The 20,580-nt window shown below is 49.0% G+C and overlaps 2 protein-coding genes and 1 non-coding gene across 4 annotated transcripts in view; 2 read left to right on the top strand and 1 right to left on the bottom strand.

The window, feature by feature from the left end:
* Window positions 1–9,584, top strand: part of LIMD1 (LIM domain containing 1) — a 73,260-nt gene extending 63,676 nt beyond the window's left edge. The window contains exons 5-8 of the mRNA XM_069560887.1: window positions 1,452–1,582; window positions 2,153–2,204; window positions 3,186–3,254; window positions 5,055–9,584. Of these exons, the coding sequence (XP_069416988.1) occupies window positions 1,452–1,582; window positions 2,153–2,204; window positions 3,186–3,254; window positions 5,055–5,192 (390 nt within the window). The 3' untranslated portion in view covers window positions 5,193–9,584. The remainder of the gene's footprint in view (window positions 1–1,451; window positions 1,583–2,152; window positions 2,205–3,185; window positions 3,255–5,054) is intronic.
* Window positions 9,585–12,622: 3,038 nt separating this feature from the next.
* On the bottom strand, window positions 12,623–12,695 carry TRNAR-ACG (transfer RNA arginine (anticodon ACG)). Its single transcript has one exon. It is a non-coding gene; the product is annotated as a tRNA-Arg (tRNA).
* A 194-nt stretch (window positions 12,696–12,889) lies between these two features.
* The window catches only part of SACM1L (SAC1 like phosphatidylinositide phosphatase), a 53,310-nt gene continuing 45,619 nt past the window's right edge, over window positions 12,890–20,580 (top strand). For both annotated transcript variants that reach the window (XM_069560885.1, XM_069560886.1), the window contains exon 1: window positions 12,890–13,148. In XM_069560885.1, the coding sequence (XP_069416986.1) occupies window positions 13,117–13,148 (32 nt within the window). In that variant the 5' untranslated portion in view covers window positions 12,890–13,116. The remainder of the gene's footprint in view (window positions 13,149–20,580) is intronic.

Below are 20,580 nucleotides of genomic sequence, written 5' to 3'. Positions count from 1 at the left end.
GGTAGGCAGTTCGGTGGAGAGTTAATTTGGTGACTCACCTCCATCACTGAGGATGTTCATTTCTCTCCCACCTTCCACGTCTAGGCTCTGTCCTGGTTTCAGGATGGGCTCTAACAGTTCCAGGTATCAACCACATCCAGATCAAATGATGCTTAGAGGAAGAAGGTGCCTGGGGCTTTCTCCTGGCTGTGTTTAAAAGCAGCAGTAACAGAGGCTTTACTTATACTTAGCCTTCTCTGGTGGTTCAGATGGTAAAGCATCTGCCTGCAATGCGGGAGACCTGGGTTCGATCCCTGGGTCAGGAAGATCCCCTGGAGAAGGAAATGGCAACCCACTCCTGTATTCTTGCCTGGAGAATCCCATGGACAGAGGAGCCTAGTAGGCTACAGTCCGTGGGGTCGCAAAGAGTCGGACACGACTTCACTTTCACTTTACTTACACTTGGATTTGAGATAAGAGTCACGGCTTCTGGATTATAACGGCTGCAGAGACTAAGCTGCTTAGAAGGGGCACCCGGGAAGGAGAAGTTAAGAGGTTTTTTCCTGAGCTCTGCTGTTTCCTTATAGAGTTAACTTTCGAGTTTCCGTGTATTTTCCGTGTATTTGCTGCTTTCCAAATCTGGGGTGGGTCTTTTCATGGCCTTGCTTTGCATCATTTCGTACAGAGAATCATGATTTTTGATAGAGAACCCTCCCTCCTGGAGATTTATAAGTGCTGGAGAAGGATCCTGTTTGGTTTTTTCCTGTTTATGCCTGTAACTCGGTTAGCCTTTCCTGCCTCATCATCTTTTTTTTTTTTTTTTTTTTAAGAATTGTTTTGATGTGGACCATTTTTAAGTCTTTATGAAATTTGTTGCAATATGTCTTCCATTTTATGTTTTGTGTTTTGGTTTTCTGGCCTGAAGGCATATGGGATCTTAGCTCCCCAGCCAGGGATTGAACCCACACCCCTTGCATTGGAAAGTGAAGTCTTAACCACTGGACTGCCAGGGAAGTCTGTCATTATCTTTTGATTCGGTCCAAGTGAAACTGGGATGAGAGTGTTGTTCAGCTGCTAAGTCGTATCCTACTCTTTTCAACCCCATGGACTGCAGCACACCAGCCTCCTCTGACCTCCTCTATCCCCTGGTGTTTGCTTAAATTTATGTCCATTGAATCGGGGATGCTATCTAACCATCTCATCCTTTGCCACCACCTTCTCCTTTTGCCTTCAATCTTTCCCAGCATCAGGGTCTTTTCCAGTGAGTCAGTTCTTCCCATCAGGTGGCCACAGTATTGGAGCTTCGGCTTCAGCATCAGTCCTTCTAATGAGTATTCAGGGTTGATTTCCTTTAGGATGGACTGGTTTGAGGGTGACAGTTTCCCATATGGTCCCTTGGTCTGATGTGTCTCTCCCTTCCTTCCCTATTATAATCCCTGCTGAGTCCTGGCCTCTTGCTTTTGCACCCCCAGATCCTGCAGGCCCTGGGGAAGTCCTACCACCCCGGCTGCTTCCGCTGTGTCATCTGTAATGAGTGTTTGGACGGGGTGCCCTTCACCGTGGACTCAGAGAACAAGATCTACTGTGTCCGGGATTACCACAAGTAAGGAGGGACGGCGTGGGAAGAGCCGCTCGTGCCAGCCACGCCGGCAGCAGCCCTGCAGAGTGGAGGGTGGGGAACCCGAGGAGGCGTGTCTGCAGGCTGTTTGCACCGCTGTCCACAGTGCAGCCAACGTGCAGCGGTTTGGAGGGGTGCAGACCGGGTCTCTGGATCAGTGGATGCCGATGCGGAGAGGAACTGGTTAAAGAGTTATGTTTATAGGGAAAACAGGACCAAAAAAACCTATACTCGGATTCCTGGCTAGGCCGCTAGAGGAGTCTGCCAAGCTCTGTGGCACCAGCCTTACCAGACTTCAATAGGCACTGATTCAGGGCTGGCCTCCACAGCCCCAGTTTGCCTGAGGCTTCACCAGGCACCGTGAGGGGGCTAAACAGACAGGTCAGTCTCCACCCCCAGTGGAGTGAGGAGGCCACGTGCGCTTGTTACCACTGGGGAACAAGCCCAAAGCAATAGTCCCAAGAGTGTGCCAGGCCCGTCTTCATAAAGGGGTTCATGTGACAGGTGACAGGCGGGAGGTGGGGAGAGCCAACTGCCCTCTGCTTCTCCCCACAGGGTATTGGCCCCCAAGTGTGCAGCCTGCGGCCTTCCCATCCTTCCTCCTGAGGTAAGATGCTTTCTCAGCTCTGCTCCCGGCGTTTTCCAAGGCATATCTCCCTGGGTCATTTACAAGATCTGCGTCTCGTTCTTACGCTATGCTGTGCTTCGTCGTGTCCAACTCTTTGGAACCCCGTGGGCTGTTTCCCTCCAGGCTCCTCTGCCCATGGGGATTCTCCAGGCCAGAATACTGGATTGGGTTGCCATGCCCTTCCCCAGGGGATCTTTCCAACCCAGGGATCGAACCCAGATCTCCGGCATTGCAGGCAGGTTCTGTACCGTTTGAGCCACCAGGGAAGCTGGTGTGGGTCCACCAAGAATGCTGGAGCGGGTAGCCTATCTCTTCTCCATAGGAACTTCCTGACCCAGGAATCGAGCCAGGGTCTCCTGCATTGCAGGTGGTTTCTTTATCAGCTGAGCTACCTGGGAAGCCCTGTTCTTATACCTGTTTAAAAATTCTTCTAAAATCTCAGCTCTGAGACAGTGGTGTCCACACCGAGAAGCCTCTTTCTCATTAGCTGCCTTCCCGAGCCTGGTGCCCTTCTTATACCCTACCTGTCCCTATAATTGGGTCAATTGCTTAAAAAAAATTTTATCCTTTTTTTTTTTTGCCGTACCACACAACATGTGAGACCTTTGTTCCCCAACCAGGGATCAAACCCATGTCCCCTGCAGTGGACGTGTGGGGAAGTCCCTGCAAAGTATTCTTTGACTCGATACTAGCTCCCAGGTTAGACGGTGAGAGATGAACAAAACCGCAGAGGTGGTCTTTTCACTGCTGACTCCAGCATTCCAGATGGTAGACCTACACCCCTCTCACTTCCCCTCATCCCCTAATTGTGTCCTTTTTCCTGCCGCCATTAGTATCCACGGCTGATTCCTGCTCTTCTCTTAAGGCCCCTGTCTTGCTGCCCCAGGCCCTCCCCCAGCCTCCGGCAGCAGAGCCCGATGGCCCCAGCTAGCCTCAGGCTCTTGCTCTCTTTCGGTCTAGGGTTCAGATGAGACCATCCGTGTCGTGTCCATGGACAGAGACTACCACGTGGAGTGTTACCACTGTGAGGTAGGCAGCCCCTTCCTGCCCTAGAAGGCCCTCAGAACGCGTCGTAGAAGTCTGAGAAGGAAGCATCGTGGGTTGACGGGGGCAAGATGCGGGCCAGGAGCTGTGTCCCAGAGCTGATGGAAGAAACGGGGTAAAGCCTGATTTGGTGGTAGTGGGGGGCGGAGGTTGCAAAAGATGCAGATGTTTGGGTATAACAGTCTTTTTACTATTTTTTCCACCTTTGTAACCACTGAGTCCTGAAGCTGCAGAGTTGAGGGAGGGGGTGGCGGGAAGTGTGGGTTTCAGATCCTTTTGGGGGGCCAGATTGTCAGGCAGGTGTGTCATTTGGGGGAAGACTCCCTTCCTTCAGCTTGTGGGCTGTTCTGTCTGCCAGGAGCCCCTTTCTTCAACTGAGCCCTGAAAACCATGAAGAAGCCCTCCCCACCCTGCTGCCATCCCACACGTGGAAACAGGCATGTCCCTGGTTGGTGTGAGGCCAGGCGGACCCAGTCGGTCCCTTCTCTGCTGCCACTCCCCAGGCTGAAGGAGTCACCGGTGCCCCGTCACTGTCAGGGGAGCCGGGGTTTGTGAAGGACTCAAATGATGAAAGTGCCCGTGGAGTTTCAGCCAGAATTAAGTGGACTCACCCACAGAAGGAGTGATTTATTTTGTGATGCTGTGGGTAGGGAGAACAGCAAGTGTGGGGGTCATACAGCTTGACTCCGCTGCCAGCACTGAAGAAATAGGTGGGAGTCACTGTCAGTGGTACCCCAGGTGCTGGAGAAAAACGTTGAGGCACTGGCTGGCCTGTGCTTTTATTCAAGTCTCAAAGAGTCGGACACAACTGAGCGACTGAACTGAACTGATACATCCAACATGTGACTGATGGAAGCGCAGTCTAGATAAAGGATTCTTCCTGAGCTATTCTGTATCCTTTTCCCATCCTAAGTTTTGGAAATCTGGTGCGTGTTGGCACTACCATGACATCTCATTTCCGAGCAGCACCGTTGCAACTGCTGGGGAGCTTCCTGCGGCCAGTGGTTCAGGTGTTGAGCAGCACACTGCAGGCCCTCCCTGGGCAGGCTGGAGCTGCGTCTCGGCGCTGGCGTTTTCTGCCCAGAGTGAGGCAGCGCCCTCTGCTGGTGTCTGGGTCTGTGTGTCGCCTTTCTGTCACTCCTGCAATCTGTGAAGTGAAGTCGCTCAGTCGTGTCCGACTCTTTGTGACCCCATGGACTGTAGCCTTCCAGGCTCCTCTGTCCATGGGATTTTCCAGGCAGTATACTGGAGTGGATTGCCATTTCCTTCTCCAGGGGATCTTCCCAACCCAGGGATTGAACCTCTCACACTGTAGACAGACACTTTACCATCTGAGCCACCAGGGAAGTCCCGTTTATTTATTTTAATTATGAAAGTATGATAAGACATTTGCAGGAGACGTGGAAAATATACATCAAAGTTACATATAGTTCCACTATATATTACAACTTTTAAGTAGATAAATCAAGAATTTTTAGTTGGAATTTCAGTATCAAACGCTCAAAAATTAACAGAATGAATAGACAGAAAAGTAGAAAAATAGAGTAGATCTGAAAAGCACTATGAACCAATTCAACATAAGGTTTATACAATTTTCACGCAACAGCAGGATTCAAATTCAAGTTCCCACAGACTATAAACCAGGAGACACTGGAACACATCCAGGGTCGTAAGATAAGGTGCCAGACTTTCACGGCCTAAAGGTACTGAAATCAGAAGCCATACAGGACCTCTTACAGTCTGCTTTTTGTTTTTCCACCACTGCGTGTTTTTGCCTCACTCCAGGACTGCGGCCTGGAGCTCAATGATGAAGACGGTCACCGATGCTACCCCCTGGAGGACCACCTGTTCTGCCACTCCTGCCACGTCAAGAGGCTGGAGAAGGGCCCCTCGCCCACAGCCCTTCGCCAGCACCACTTCTAGCCAGAGCCTCCTGCAGACCTCACGGCCAGACGAGGAGCCGGGGCTGCATCCTGAGAAGTCCGCCAGTTCATTCCAGTCACACCCGGGGTGGGATTGGGGCTGGGGGAGGCAGGGGATTTCTTGAGTGTGTGCAGGGGGCGCCTTTCCTTTAACCAGGGAGGGGATCCCTGCCGGGCTGGGGCTGTGTATTTTCCAAGTGCCTTTCTCTGCTGCCACACCCTCATCAGCCAACTCAGGAAGACGCCCCAGCAAGCGCGTGGCATGTGACAGATCTCATTAAGGCGACTGAATGAACCCTCCTGTCCTTCTGGGAGGAGCTCATGCTTCAGAGGGAAAGACTTGTACTCAGCGTATGCTCTGAAGAGAGTTCAGCTGCCAGTGTGTTCAGCCCTTTCCCTCCACTTTGGGAAATACCTGCACCCAAACACCCCCTCCCAAACACACACACACACACAGACACACACCCCCTCCCAAACACACAGACACACACCCTCCAACACACAGAGACACACAACCCCCCTCCCAAACACACACAACACCTCCCAAACACACAGACATACCCTGCCTCCCAAACACACATAGACACACACCCCCTCCCAAACACAAACACACCCCCCAAACACACACACACCCCCAAACACACACAACACCTCCCAAACACACAGACACACACCCCCTCCCAAACACACACACCCCCGCCCAAATACAAACACACCCCCCAAACACACACACACACCCAAACACACATACGCAACCCTCCTCCCCACAAACACCCCCTCCCCCAACAAACACCCCCTCCCAACCACACACACACACACACAGACACCCCTGTAATTTAAGACTTCCCTCCACCCCAGAGCTTCACTTCTGTAGAATGGCTGCAAATCTTCATTGCATCCTTGCAAAAGGGAAGTTCTAACATGCGCTCTGCACCTCAGGAGGCATTCACTTGGTTAAAACAGAACCAAGATTTGAAATGAGACGGGATTTCCTCCTCGTACCCGGATAGCATTCTGGTGCCCCGTAGATCCTCATGCCTTTAAAGGCAGCCCGGGGCCCTGGCGGAGGTCGACCCTGTTCTGTCGAAGAAGTGGGCTTTGGGGTGAGAACTCAGTGCGGGCGCCAGGCCTCTTTTGCCCGCCTGTTTGCCCTTTTTCCCTCTGGAGCTCTCGAGAGTCTGGAACTTCAGAGTTGCTCTTGCAAAGGCAGGTCTCAGGATCTTCTGTGGGGATCCTCTTGTGTTTTGCTTATTTACCATGGGCTTTGGGAGAGGGTGTCCACGTGTACTGAGACCTAGCCCCTTATAAACGAGGAGACTTTGTGTGTGTGAGATCTCAAAGCCAGCCTGGGAGAGAGAATCAGCATAAGTTATATTCAGTTCACAGGTTCCTCTCTTGCCTAGTTCTTGGCCCAGGCATTACATCTGAAGAAACCAGTATAAGGTACACTGCTTTTGTCTGTTTTTTTTTTTTTCTTCTTGTTTAAAAGTTGTTTCCCTCTACTTCCAGTCTCCCACACACACACAAAAATACCTCACAGAAGAGAGCTTCAGGTTAAGGAAGGACTTGCCCATCACACTGGCTTAGCTGGTGCATGTTAGGAATCTCTGGCTTTGCCCAGGTCAGCCCAGTGGGTCAGTACACTGAAATCGTAACTAAAGGTCGGCTGGGAATAGATCTGATGGATACTGGGTGCGATTGCTGTGTTCATTTCATCCTCCTGGTTCCCCCAAGGTGGCAGGATCTCAAGGCCAAAGTCTGCCCTGTGTGTCACACGCCCAAGGCCAGAGGTCAGTACCCTCTGGTATTTCAATGAGAAAAAAGAGGAAGTAAAAGGTTGGCTGGCACTCACCCTCTCAGCCCACGGGGAGGAGCCCTGGGCCTTGCTGCAGGAAGGCGGGGGCCATCTCACCGCTGCCAGCCCGGCCGGGAACACAGCGGCCGCCGTCTGCTCTCTGCCTCCTCACACCCAGAGTCAGGGACTTGGTGGCTGGGACCTCGGAGGGTGTCCATGGACCCCAAAGGCACAAGGGACTCACAGGCTATTCACTGGCCCTGCTCTACTTCTAAGCCATGTTTTGGCTCATTTGGTGGCAGTTGCCTGTAAGCAGCACAGAATTGGCACTGTGGCTTGTGTTTTCCATTTCTGGTGGATACTTTGGCCAGATGTCACTTCAGTCCAGGCTGTGATGTTTGCTTCCACTGGTTCCTTTTCACAGGCCGAGCCTCTTAAAATCCTGTGAGTATAGAGGGGCTGGGGAAGTGAGCCCTGGGTCCCCTCCCTTCCCAGTGTATCATCCAGCTCAGCCTCGGTGAGGCTGGTGGGCAGATGGAGCCAGTCAATGTGTCTTAACCGTTCTCGGCGACCTAGGCTGACTTCTGGCCTTGGTGACACGCCTTTCCACTTTCAAGTCAAGCAGAGGCAAGAAAACTGCCTTGGAGCCACGTCAGAAGCAGAGGATTGGTTTGCAAATTGGGTAACAGTTGACCTTTGAACAACACAGGTTTGAACTGCCTGTGTCCACTGATAGGTGGCTATTTTCCAGTAGTTAAATACTGCAGTTGGTACTCCTCAATCTGCGGTTGGTTGAATCCACAGTGCAGAGGGACCATGGTTACAGATGGCTGACTGTAACTTATATGAGGATTAACCCTAGGGCTTCTCGAAGATCAACTATGGTTTAAAAACCGGTGATTGATTTTTTAAATGAAATTTTTAAAGTGGCCTTGATTGAGGCAATTTCAGTATCTCAGCAAATATTTCATACAAATTGAAGAACAATGACAGAATTTCTAGACATTCTAGAAATCTGAGCAGCAGCTTCTCTCATTATCAGGTTCTCCTAGAGAGGGTACTGGGTAGGAATCTTGCGCCAGTGCTGTCTCCTCCTCAGGCCCTTGCACAAAAGCCATGAATAGATGCACACTTACCAGGCATTTTAAACTTTCTATAAATTACTAACCAAATCAAGCGGTAACGGGTGGTTATTTAGAGGTGTGTAGAAAGAACATGGGCTTTCCCGGTGGCGCTCGTAGTGCAGCATCCGCCTGCCAAATGCAGGAGCCACAGGAGACCTGGGTTCCATCCCTGGGTCGGGAAGATCCCCTGGAGGAGGACATGGCAACCCACTCCAGTATTCTTGCCTAGAGAATCCTATGGACAGAGGAGCCTGGCGGGCGACAGTCTGTAGTATTGCAGTGAGTCGGACACAACTGAAGCAACTTAACGTGCACACACAGAACACACAAGCACTTCCTAGACCAGGATGAATGAGTTTGTTTTAAAAGGTAGAGCAAACAGCCCTATTTTGCGCTTGGACTTTAGATAAAACAAGAATTATGGCTGATTCCAGACCCCAGAGCCAGCCTCCAACCTTCTCCCTTGCTTCACTTTCCCCCTTAGTTTTTTTCTTGTCAATTTTTCCACCCCAGCTAGGGTCCTTCAAAGACTGCCTGGGTGCCCTGAGCAAAGCCAGTTGGGCCTGTAGTATCAGGATTCTCTCTGCTGTTATCCTCCCATCCGTGGCTGAGTAGAAAGCGATTTGTTCATTTTTTTAAGGAAGGGCATTGAGTCCTGTTGGGTCATTGTCTGCATGTGGCGGCAGGACTGTGTCTCCGTGGTTATAGCGCTCGAGTGAAAACCGCTTTCAGCCTGAATCCACTGAAGTTGTTCTCCTGAGTCCTGGGCGGCCAGTGATGTCATCAAAGAGTTCCAATCGCTTTCAGGTCCTGCCATTGGCTTGGTTCCCTGGGCTCGAGTCACCCATGATGCAAAAGAATAATGTTAGAATTTGAGAGAATGATCTGGAATTCACACTTCTTTGCAGGCCATGTTTGTGTGCCGTTTTCCTACAAGTGTAGGAGTTTATGAGGGCTGTGATGGCTGCTGGTGCTCTTGCAAAGAATGTGTGCGAGACTTGACCCCAAACTTGCTGTCTGCTGCACCTATTCAAACTGTTGGCCAGGAAACCACGTGCTTTGTCTTCTCCTTTGTGCCAGGAATGAGTCCTGATTTCCCAGTTACTATCTGAAGTACTAACAGCTTTTAAAAGCTATAGGAAAAAGATGAGGAAGATGTGTTAGCTATCATTTGCTCTGAGCCAGAACTGGACAGATGTGGGAAATTTCCATTGGGCGGATGAAGAGTTCACTTGGCAGAGAAATCACTGTCCCCTCCCTGTGTCTCTTCTTTTCCTTTGATTCAAAATATTGTTACTGTAAAATTATTCATAATTTTACTGTTACTATAAAATTATTCAGAATATTGTTACTATAAAATTATTCAAGATTATGATAAAATTATTCAAAATGTTTACTGTTACAGTAAAACTATTCAAAATCTCATGATAAAACTGCCTTAATTTGTAGACTATTAAAGTGATCTCCACCATAATGATGTTTCTTGGATCTTCTTTTCTGTGTGTGGAGTAATAAGTAGATGGTGCTTTTTGCTAACAGGATTTGGTCTTTTAGAGCTCTGGATTTTTTTTTTCTTTGGCATTATGGTTTATCACAGGATAGTGAATCCCAGAGGTGAGTGACCCTCTAGATTTAAGGCAGCCATGTGCAGGAAGGTAGGTCTTGGCAAGAGGAAGGGGCAAGCAACGAGAGTGGCTATTCTGATTTTATAGACGTAGGCTACTGTTTTTCTGCAACTGAGGCTACAAGGGATGAAGATGTACCTGGGGAAGACGTCTGGGCTGGGGTGTGCCCAGGACTAGAGATGAGGTCTCCTGGTTGCTCTAGCATGGAAGAAGGGGAGAGGAGCACATGTGATTGCCATCCATGACCAGAGAGGGAATGACCCTGAGTCTCTTCCTGTGGCCAACCCTCTGGTGCACAGGAAGCCCTTGGGCAGGGCACCTTTGGGATCAAAAGCCTGAATTCAAGATCTAATTCAGGCTCCACCACCTAATTGCTCAATGAATGTAATCAAATTTTGTTCCCTCATCTGTAAAAATGGCTATAACAATGGAACTTAACTTATAGAACTATTGTGAAATTGACTGAATTAGTCCAAGTAAGGGCTTTCCTGGGTGACTCAGTGGTAAGGAATCTGCCTGCCACTGCAGGAGACTCAAGAGATGCAGGTTCGATCCCTGGGTCAGGAAGATCCCCCAGAGGAGGAAATGGCTACCCACTCCAGTATTCTTGCCTGGAATATTCCATGGACAGAGGAGCCTGGTGGGCTACATTCCAGGGGGTCACAAAGAGTCAAACACGACTGAGCACAGCACACATACATACACACAGTTCAAGTAGCAAACAGAGCTCTTGAAAGAAAGTGAAAGTAGCCTTCCAGTCTCCTCTGTCCGTGGAATTCTCCAGGCAAGAATATTGGAGTGGGTAGCTGTTCCTTCTCCAGGGGATCTTCCCAACCGAGGGACTGAACCCAGATCTCTCGAATTGCAGGCGAATTCTTCACCGTCTGAGCTACCAGGGAAGCCACTGCTGCTCAAGTTACAGGTTTGAAGACTTACTAGATCTTTCCATGGGGACAATCAACAAAATAAATTACAAATGGATCAAAGTACATGGGAAAAAGCAATACAAACAAAACAATTTGAAAAGAAAAAATCATAAGGTAATTATTGAGTATATAAAAGTGAAAATTACTGGAGGTTCAAAAATATAAGGAAAAGGAAATGTAAAAAAACTAAAAACGTTGCATGTGTTTGACAGCTAAAGAATTAAAGTCCTTAATATATTTAAAAGTTCAAAAATCTATTAAGAAAATTAGTACATATATCAAGATAAGATATATACATCGAGTAATAAATAGAAGCAAAAGGAAGTTCCAGTTGTCAATTATGAAAATTGCAAAAAATAATGAAATTTATAATACTCATTAGCATTCAAGGAAACTGATGCTGTTGATGGAAATGTGTATCTAGTTTTTTGGCACGCAATGTGAAAATATGTACCAAATTATTAAAAACATCCATGAAATGGACCTTAAAAATGTCTGTCTGATCGTTCAACATCTAAAAATTTTTAATATATATCAGAAATAATTCAACACAGCATTATTTTTTTAAGTATTAAACTGATGATTCAAATTCCCAACAAAGAGGTTAATATTTGAAATATATAGTTTTTTCACGGGCTATCTTCAAGGAATATTTAATGACCATAAATCTCAGATGAAAGCTAAGGGAACAAAATGAACACAAAGACATTTGTCAGTCTCTAATTTGGAAAAAATACTTGAGGTTTGACAGAAAACAACAAAATTCTGTAAAGCAATTATCCTTCAATTAAAGAAGATTTGGAAAAAATACGTGTATAGGTTTATTTATATTAAAAAGTATGGAAGAAGTCCATAAGAAAAAATTATGACGCTGATTGTAATGAGGAATTGTGACGTTAATAGTAATGATCTCGTGATGGGAATTTGGATTTTTTTTTTTAATTCCCAGTACTTTTTGGTATTTTACAAATGTCTTGTAATTTCTTCAGGAGGAAAAAACGTGTTGGAGAGTTTAACTGATCGATTGAATGGTTAGTGAATAGACAGTGTCAGATGTTACGTTTCAGGTTTCACTCTCCTTTCCAACACAGACCTACGGTCCTTCTTAGGTCTTCCACTCAGGCACGAATAAAAGGAGCTGTAATATATTAGATTCTTTGGGGTCTTGGTAATGTAAAAACACCCTCTGAAATAACAGGGCTGCAGACCCCGAGCACTTTGCGGACCCCCAGTCCGCGCACAGTCGCACTGCAGCGTTCCCGCCTCCGCTGCAGTTTAGAGCTCGCCGGATCCCGGGAAACTGACTGCGCGGCTCTTCGCGACGCCGCGGGGGTTTCTGCTCCACTGGAAATAGGGCCAGAACCCCTGCCTTAAGTGCGCAACTGTGGCATCCGCTAGCTAACCTCCGACCACAGCACACCCCCACCCCCCAACTACCACCATCCTAGCTGTGTTTTCTTAAATGTACCCCGTTTACAGAGTCTCCTCTTGCGCATCATTAATTAGGGCACTTTGCAATTTACAAACCACCTGAGACAACTCCGGGTTCCAAACCCAGCTCAACAGATGACATTTCGGACAGGCTTAAGGAAATCAACCCCGAATATCCACTGGAAGGACTGATGGTGGAGTTGCAATACTCTGGCCACCTGATGCGAATAGCGGGCTCAATGGAAAAGAGTCTGATGTTGGGAAAGACTGAAGGCAAAAGGACAAGGGGGCAGTGATGAGATAGCATCACTGACTCGATGGACATAAATTTGAACAAACTCCGGGAGATAGCGGAGGACAAGGGAGACCGGCCTGCTACAGTCCATAGGGTCGTCAAGAGTCGGACAAGATTTAGCGAATGAACAGCAACACAACAAGCCTTAAGATCCGAGACATTTACCCTTCTCACCAGAGTCCTTGCTACGGACACCCTGTTAACATCAGGCCCAGACACGACAAAAAGTACACCTCGAGCCAGCCAGGAGTCGAACCTAGAATCTTCTGATCCGTAGTCAGACGCGTTATCCATTGCGCCACTGGCCCTGTACAAATTAGACCTGCATTGGAGGGCAGATCACGCCTTACGCACCTAACGACAGGCTCCACGACACTAGCGCAGCATTTCCGCCGCTGCGCCGGGCGCTGCGTGGTTCGGGTCTGCAAGCTCCCAAGGCTCCGCCTCTCCCCAGCCCACGCGCTCAGCCAATCCTCAGCCGCTACGTCACCGCGCTCTTCCTCGCCCTCCCACGGCATCGCGTCGGACTGTGCGCCCGTGGCGCTCGGTGCCCGCGCACTAAGTTTGTCCGCCGCCGCGTCCCGTTTCCTCTCTCAGCCTGGCGGGGCGGGGCGGTGGGAAGAGGCTGGGACCTGCGGCCGCTGGAGGAGGGTGACCGGTATCGCCGGAGCCGAGGTGGCGGCGCGGGGCGGCGCGGTCGGAAACCGAGGAGGGAGGCTGTGGTGCAGGATGGCGGCCACGACCTACGAGCGGCTGAAGCTGTGAGTTCCGCGGGCCCGGGGCCGTTGCCCGAGGGGGCCTGCAGGGCAGCGGGGTGCGGTGGGGGGCCGGTGTCGGCCGCCGGCCGCGGGGAGGCTTCCTGAGTCCCCGCCCGGGGCGGCGGGCCGGGTGTGGGACCCCCGCGCGCTGCCCGCCTTCCTGGCCGGGCGCGGCCGCCCCTGGGGCCCTGCCGGAGTCGCCACAGGCCCGGGAGCCACAGTCCCACCAGCCTCTCTCCGCTGGACTCCGCCTCAGCGCCCGCGGCGGGGGCGCAGAGCTGCTCGCCGGGCTTGGCGTTAGCATGCAGCCCTCCGGGCGCCCTCCTTCCCATTTTATTTTTTTTTTGCAGAGGTGGCGTCTATATTTATCCTTATTGCTTAGTAGAGAAAAAGTTTTTTTCTTGTTTCATGGGCCCGTGGCAGCATTTTAAAGGCACACACACAAGTGGATAAACCTGGTCTAGCTGGCCGTTGAAGTCTTACCGACCAGTCTTTAGGCTGCAGGAAAATTTTAAAAGTACAAGTCAGTACTCTCAAGGTCCTAAAAAAGTCTACTTGGCTCTAAATGTTACGTCGCCCAAGCATAAAGCAGATTCCTAAGTCCATGTTGACAGCCAGGGGCTTCTGTCGAGAATTTTTGGCTCTGCAGATCGAGTTGTCGGTAAAGCCAAGCTCTCGAGGCTTTCAGAAAATAGGCTCTGGTTGTTAAGAGTTGTGAATTAGGTGTTTGTAGGGTTTGAGGTTTGTCCTGGATTAAAAAGCAGTAATGTGTACTTACCTTAGGGTTACCATCAGCCCTTGCACTTTGCTTGTCTGTGAATAACTTTGTTCTACCCACTTTGTGTTTTAATGTTTACCTCTAGACTGAAAATCCAGTGATTGGTACCTCAGAATGTCTTGGGCAGCAGAAGCAAATGTAATTTTCGAGAAGCTTATATGTCCTTAAATAAGTTAAAATATCTTGGGACTTAGGCAGAGATATCACATTTCCTCTACAGGGAAAGGAGGACAGCAAGATGTGGTTTGGACACTTCTTATGCTCACAGAATCTCAAGTGCACTTAACTTTCTGGAAGGTTAAGATGAAGGTTAAGGCTGCAGAATTGAAAGTGAGGTCATGTCCACGTCAGATGTTTTGCCTAAAAGACAATTATGTTTTCCTCAGCCGCTCCCGGCCCCCCACCTTGCCACGTCTCTTGACTCTAATTCCCTTGGAAACCCCCAGCTGCTCGCCTTCTCGCCTGGTTCTCCTTTGCAAGGTGATCCTTATTGGTTAAATGAGTCTAGGGAGCTGTCTTTGACTGTGGTACTGGCCAGACTCGTGTCACGTGGGCCGTCCTGGCTAATTAGGTTGCTGTTGTCTACCTGACAGTCACTGAAGGGTTTGATGGGATCCTGCACCAGGTGTCAATTGTGTTGAAGCAGTTTGGAGGCTTGGCTTGAATGCAGCTCAGCATTAGGTTATGAAACGCTGTCGAATTTTCCTGTGGCCAAGGTTGAATGGGATGTAGAACTTGAGAGTTAGAGTGATAACTGCCTAGGGGGCACTGAATGCAGTCCCCGCTTAAAAAGGTGGGGCAGGGCGCTCCATGTACATAGAAGAGAAAGGAAAATGGGCACTTACAGGGTGAGCCTGATGCTTTTGTGTTGATTTTCGTGAGAAGCGGAAACTAGAAATTTGCTTGGGTGACAAAGCAAATCTGGGGTTATAGGAAAGTCATGCTCCAGTTTGTCAGTTAACTTTTTCTGCCTGAAAAAATAGTTCTAAGTGCTTCTGTAAGTGAAGATACAACTATTGTTTGGAAAGATACAGCTTTTCTACAACTTTGTTTTTCTTTGTCAAGGAGTGTGTGTGTTGGAGCCTGCTCTTATCTCTTCTGTTTTGCCCTTGTGCTCTGAGGCCTCTCTGACCGGAGGGGTTGTGTTGTTGTTTTTTTGATGCACTGGAGGTAGAGGCAGTTTCTGACCCACATAAGAATTAGTGGGATGCAGTGGTCATTTTCTAAAGTGCCTAGAGATGTGTTTTAAGAGATTTGTGCAAGAGATGGTATGATTATTTTATAATGGAAGTGTTGTTACTGGCTTTATTTAAATAGTGACTGCTACTAAGTCACTTCAGTCGTGTCCGACTCTGTGCGACCCCGTAGACGGCAGCCCACCAGGCTCCCCCGTCCCTGGGATTCTCCAGGCAAGAACACTGGAGTGGGTTGCCATCTCCTTCTCCAGTGCATGAAAATGAAAAGTGAAAGGAGTCGCTCAGTCTTGTCCGACTCTCTGCAATCCCATGGACTGCAGCCCACCAGGCTCCTCTGCCCATGGGATTTTCCAGGCAGGAGTACTGGAGTGGGGTGCCATTGCCTTCTCCGTTTAAGTAGTGAAGTGCTTGGGATTTTAAAAATCTGTCCTTTGTTATGCTGTACATTTTTTCCAGCCCATCTCTGTCATATGACGTTCACCTTCCTAATGCCTGCATTTCATCCTCTCCTCTCCTGCTTACAGTCTCCAGTTCCATTTTATTGACCCATACGATTAAGTCCACAGTTCTTAGCCGCCTGTATTCTTGCCTGTCTGTCCCTTAACCTTATTTCCCATAACTGCTCGATGCCTTTTGTTTCTCATTTCGCCAGACTTGGCCACCCTCTTTTTATTTCCAGGTGGGTCTTTTTTAGATGTTCGTATCCAGAAGGGCTTCTTCCTCTCTCCCTTCTTTACATGCTGATCACATTTGTGGTAGAGCTGAGAGAGTGCAAGCTGTTTTAGTCACAGCAGACTTAATACTCCCTTGCCGCTTTGTGTCCTGACCCTGTTACTTACTCTCTCTGAGATGGGATTTAATCTGTAAAACGGGGAGGCTTCTACTTCACAGTATCATTATTACAAGGATTGACAGAATGGAGACAAAACCAGCATGCGTGACAGATAACTCCTCTCCTCTGTGAAGCTTTCCCCCCATATCTGTCTCTTCACTGAGCTCCTGTAACAGTTTACTCACAGGCACTAGAGCCCAGATGTCCATATGGGTTTGCCCGTTCTGTCTCTTAGGATTCATCAACAGTGTGCTTAGGATACACTGGACAGGAGGCTGAAAGTCAGAGCGCCCGATCATAGCGCTGTTCGTAGCACTCTCTCCCTGCCTGGAAACGATGAAATCATCATGGATACTTTGTTTCTCCAGCAGGGTTAGAGGACATAGAACATAATAGAAACATCTTAATGTTGATTTCTTCTCTAGTCCTCCTCAGTACCCAGCACAAAGCCTGGTGCGTGGCAGGTCCTCAGTGGAGCACCTGCGGAAATGAAAAGAACTGTCTAGTGTAGAAAGTAGCAGTAGCACTTGAGAAAGATCACAGTGCGGGGTAATGTGGAGTGTATGGTGTAGCAGCAGCACCTTCAGGCACTCCTTGCATGGTGCCATCTTTCCAGTGCCTCTGTGAAGCTAGGCTGATGTGTGTTCTCTGTGAGTGTGGCAGACAGGGAGGTCACTGCCCTTGGCCCCGCAGGTGGGTCACGCAGCCCAGCGGTGGCAGCACTGGCTGTGGGGCACAGCAGGCCCAGAGCCTGCCGACCTTTCCATTCCGATGCGCTGCTCACTACACACGACCTTATCTTCTCTTATCATCAGTTTGCTCTCATCTTAGTCCTGGGGTGGTATGGAAATGAGTTACTTATGATTGAAAATAACGGGCATGTTCAATTTTAATTTGAACATGTAGAAAACAATAGTGATTTGTTTGGAATCTGAAATTTATATAACTTTAACATCCAGGCAGTTCTGAGTATCCTGTTTCATTTAAATCATTTATGTAAGCTTGATGTCAAACAGTGACAAATTTGAAATTACAAGACAGTTGACAACAGAAGTCCATTATTGGAAACACTGAAAGGTGTTTCTTCCGTTTGCAGTGTCAGGTGAAAAATGTGTAAGGCAGGAAACCTGGAAAGTGAATCAGGCTGCAGCTTATATCTAGAGAAACGCTGTGTCCTCAGTTAAGAAGTGGCCTTTCTTTTTCAAAAAATTGTCATAGCTGTGAGGTCAACCAGGGCAGAGGTGCTGGAGCCCTGAGAACAGACGTAGGCTGGGCTAGTGTGATGACGGCGTCCAAAGTCTGTCCAGTACAGTGAGCATTCAGATCTTTCTTACACCTCTCTTCCTGACTGCCTGCATCCACTTCTGCCTCCCCCTGCCTGGCCTCCGATGACCACAAATCTGATCTCTTTTTTATGAGTTTGTTTTTGAAGTATAATTGACCTACAACACTATGTTAGTTTCTGGTACGAAACATAATGATTTGGTATTTTTGTGCTTTTCATAGAGTATAAATCTGGTTGTGCTATTTCATAATACAAAGATATTAATAACTATTGACTGTATTTCCCACATGGTACACTTCATACCCTTGACTCATTTATTTTCTAACTAGAAGTTTGTACCTGTTAATCTCCCTCACAAACGTATTCCTTTCCTCCCTCTCCCTCCCTCCAATCTTGCATACACACACCCCCCCCCCCCCCCCCATGCCCCAGCACCCGGTTCCCTGCATCTGTGATTCCGCTTCTGTTCCTTTAGGTTTGTGTCTTTGCTTTGTCTTTTAGAGTCTACATACAGTTGAAGTCATACAGACTTTGCTTTTCTCGTTCTGACTCATTTCACTCACCATGATACCCTTTTAGTTCATTGGTTGTTAACAATGGCAAGATTTCATTCTTTTGTTATGGCTGAGTAATATTCCTGTGTGTGTGTGTGTGTGTGTATGTATATAAAACACATCATCTTTATCCATTTCTCTGTTGACGAGCACTTGGATTGTTTCCATATCTTGGCTTTTGTAAATAATGTTGCATTGAATGTAGGAATGCATTAATTTTTTCTAGTTACCATTTTTGTTTTCTTCAGTTAAATACCCAGGAATGGAATTGCTGGATCATATGGTAGTTCTGTTTTTAATTTTTTGAGGAACCTCCCTTCTCTTTTTCATAGTGACTGCACTAATTTATCGGAGAAGGCAATGGCACCCCACTCCAGTACTCTTGCCTGGAGAATACCATGGGCGGAGGAGCCTGGTGGGCTGCAGTCCTTGGGGCCGCTGAGTCGGACACGACTGAGCCACTTCACTTTCAGTTTTCACTGTCACCCATTGGAGAAGGAAATGGCCACCCACTCCAGTGTTCTTGCCTGGAGAATTCCATGGGCAGGGGAGCCTGGTGGGCTGCCATCTATGGGGTTGCACAGAGTCGGACACGACTGAAGTGACTTAGCAGCAGCAGCAGCAGCGCTGATTTATCACCAGGGCACAAGGGTTCCATTTTCTCCACATTCTTGACAATACTTGTTCTTTGTTGTCTGTTTGATAACAGCCAGCTGCCAAGTGAGAGACGGCGTCTCGTTGTGGTTTTGATTGGCATTTCCTTCATGAGTAGTGATGCGGGGCGCCTCTTCATGTGAATGTTGGCCATCTGAATGTCTGCTTGGAAGGATGTCTGTCCAGATCCTCTGCCCGTTTTTTAACCAGGTCGCTCGTCTTTTTCCTCTTGAGCTGTTAGAGTTCTGTATGTCATATATATCATTTGCATATAACTTCTCCCATTCAGGAGGCTGCCTCTTGTTCATAGTTTCCTTCGCTGTGCAAAAGCTTTTTAATTTGATGTAGTTACATTTGTTATTTTTGATTTTGTTTCCTTTGCCTGCGGAGACATATCAAAAAAAAAATTACTGAGATGGATGTCAGAAAGCATTGTGCCTATGTTTTCTTCTAGAAATTCATGTCTTCAGAGCTTGCATTGAAATCTCTAACCCGCTTTGAATTCACCCTTGTGCACCGTGTGAGGGAACGCTTTAGTGCTTTTACACGTAGCTGTCCACAGTTTTTCCAACACACTGTCCTGGAGAATGTTCCCTGTGCACTTGGAAGAAGTCCTGTGTGTGTCTCTGTGCGTGCGCGCAGGCACGTGTGTATCTGTTACAGAATTTTGGTTTGTGGTTACTGCGAGGTTTACATATAGAAGTCTCTATCATTATTTTAAGCTGCTGCTCTCTTAAGTGAAAAGCACTGTAACCACCCTGCGCTTTCACTGCTCTCCTCCCCGCCCCCAGCCCCGCGTGTTTACTCATTTGACATCATGCTTTGTATCTTTTTGTTTTGCGTATCCCTTAACTACTCATTGTGGATGCAGGTGATTTTCCTGGCCGTGTCCACTGGCTGCAGAGCGCACGGTGGCCCAGAGCCGGAGTTGCCCTGCTGGTGGGCAGAGCTCAGTCTCAGAATGTGCGGCTGGGTTCTGATATGGCAGGCTGTAGGGCTGCAGTGGTCCTGGGGCTGTTGTCTGCCCACTGGACTGTGGGGCTGGGACCTAGGGGCCCCCAGGGGTGGTGCCAGCCCACTGGTGGGTGGAGCTGGGTCCCAGGGCCTCTGGCTGCAGGGTCCTGGGGATCCTGGGGCTAGTCCCGGGACCCTGGTGTCTAGGGCTGATCCTGTGCCCTTTGGTGTACAGGGCTGGGTCGTGGGGCAGCTGTGGACTCGGGTCTTAAGACAGCATGTCTGCCGGTGGGTAGGTGGGCTGTGTCTCTGCCTGGCCAGTTGCTTGGCCTGAGGTGTCCCAGTACTGACGCTTGTGGAGTCAGGCCAGGCTAGGCAGCTAGTGGGGCGAGGTCCTTGTGCTGATAAGCTAAGAGGATTCCAGAGTGGCAGGTGCCAGTGCCAGCGACCTTGTGATAGAGGGAGAGATGTCTGCCACCATCCTTCTCCCTCTGGGGTCGGCAGGTGAGTCTGACCCAGGCTCCTTTCAAATGATTGCTTCTGTCCTGGAGCATGGGAGATTCTGTGTGCGCCCTTTAAGAGTGGAATCTGTTTCCCACAGCCCTCTGGCTCTCCTGAAAGTAAGGCCCACTGGCCTTCGAAGTGAAACGCTGTAGGGACTGGTCTTCCCAGTGGAGGAGCGCCCAGCTGGAGCGCCCACTCCACGTGGGGCTGGGGCCCTCGCGCCTTGGGGAGAGCCTCTGCAGTTGAGGTATCCTCCCTTTTGGGGGGGCACCTGCCCGGGGGTATGGATCTTGCCTACCCTGCGTCTCCTCCCTCCTGCCGGTCTTGTGGTTCCTTCTCTGTGTCTGTAGTTGTAGAGGGTCTCCTGCTGGTCTCTCCCTTCGTCTCATCGGTAGTTGCTCTGTAAATGTGACGTGGGTGTGCCTGTGGGAGGAGGCGGGCTCACGATCTTCCTACCTTTGCCATCTTGGCGTCGCCTCTCCATGGACCTAACAGCCCTTTATTTTTAAACCTAATGGGCTTTGAAGTCCATGGTCTCTGGGATCAAGAAGAGAGAGTTCAAGCTTGGGCCTACTTTGATGTGTCTTCCAAAAACTAAGTGTCATCTTAACAGAGGCCAGAACTCTGGGTTGATGTCAAGTCTGCTGTCTTGAAAGACACCAGGTAGTATTCCTGTTG

This window comes from Ovis canadensis, chromosome 19 (assembly GCF_042477335.2).
Source record: "Ovis canadensis isolate MfBH-ARS-UI-01 breed Bighorn chromosome 19, ARS-UI_OviCan_v2, whole genome shotgun sequence".
Lineage (NCBI taxonomy): Eukaryota > Metazoa > Chordata > Mammalia > Artiodactyla > Bovidae > Ovis > Ovis canadensis.
This window is presented reverse-complemented; position numbering and strand designations above follow the sequence as displayed.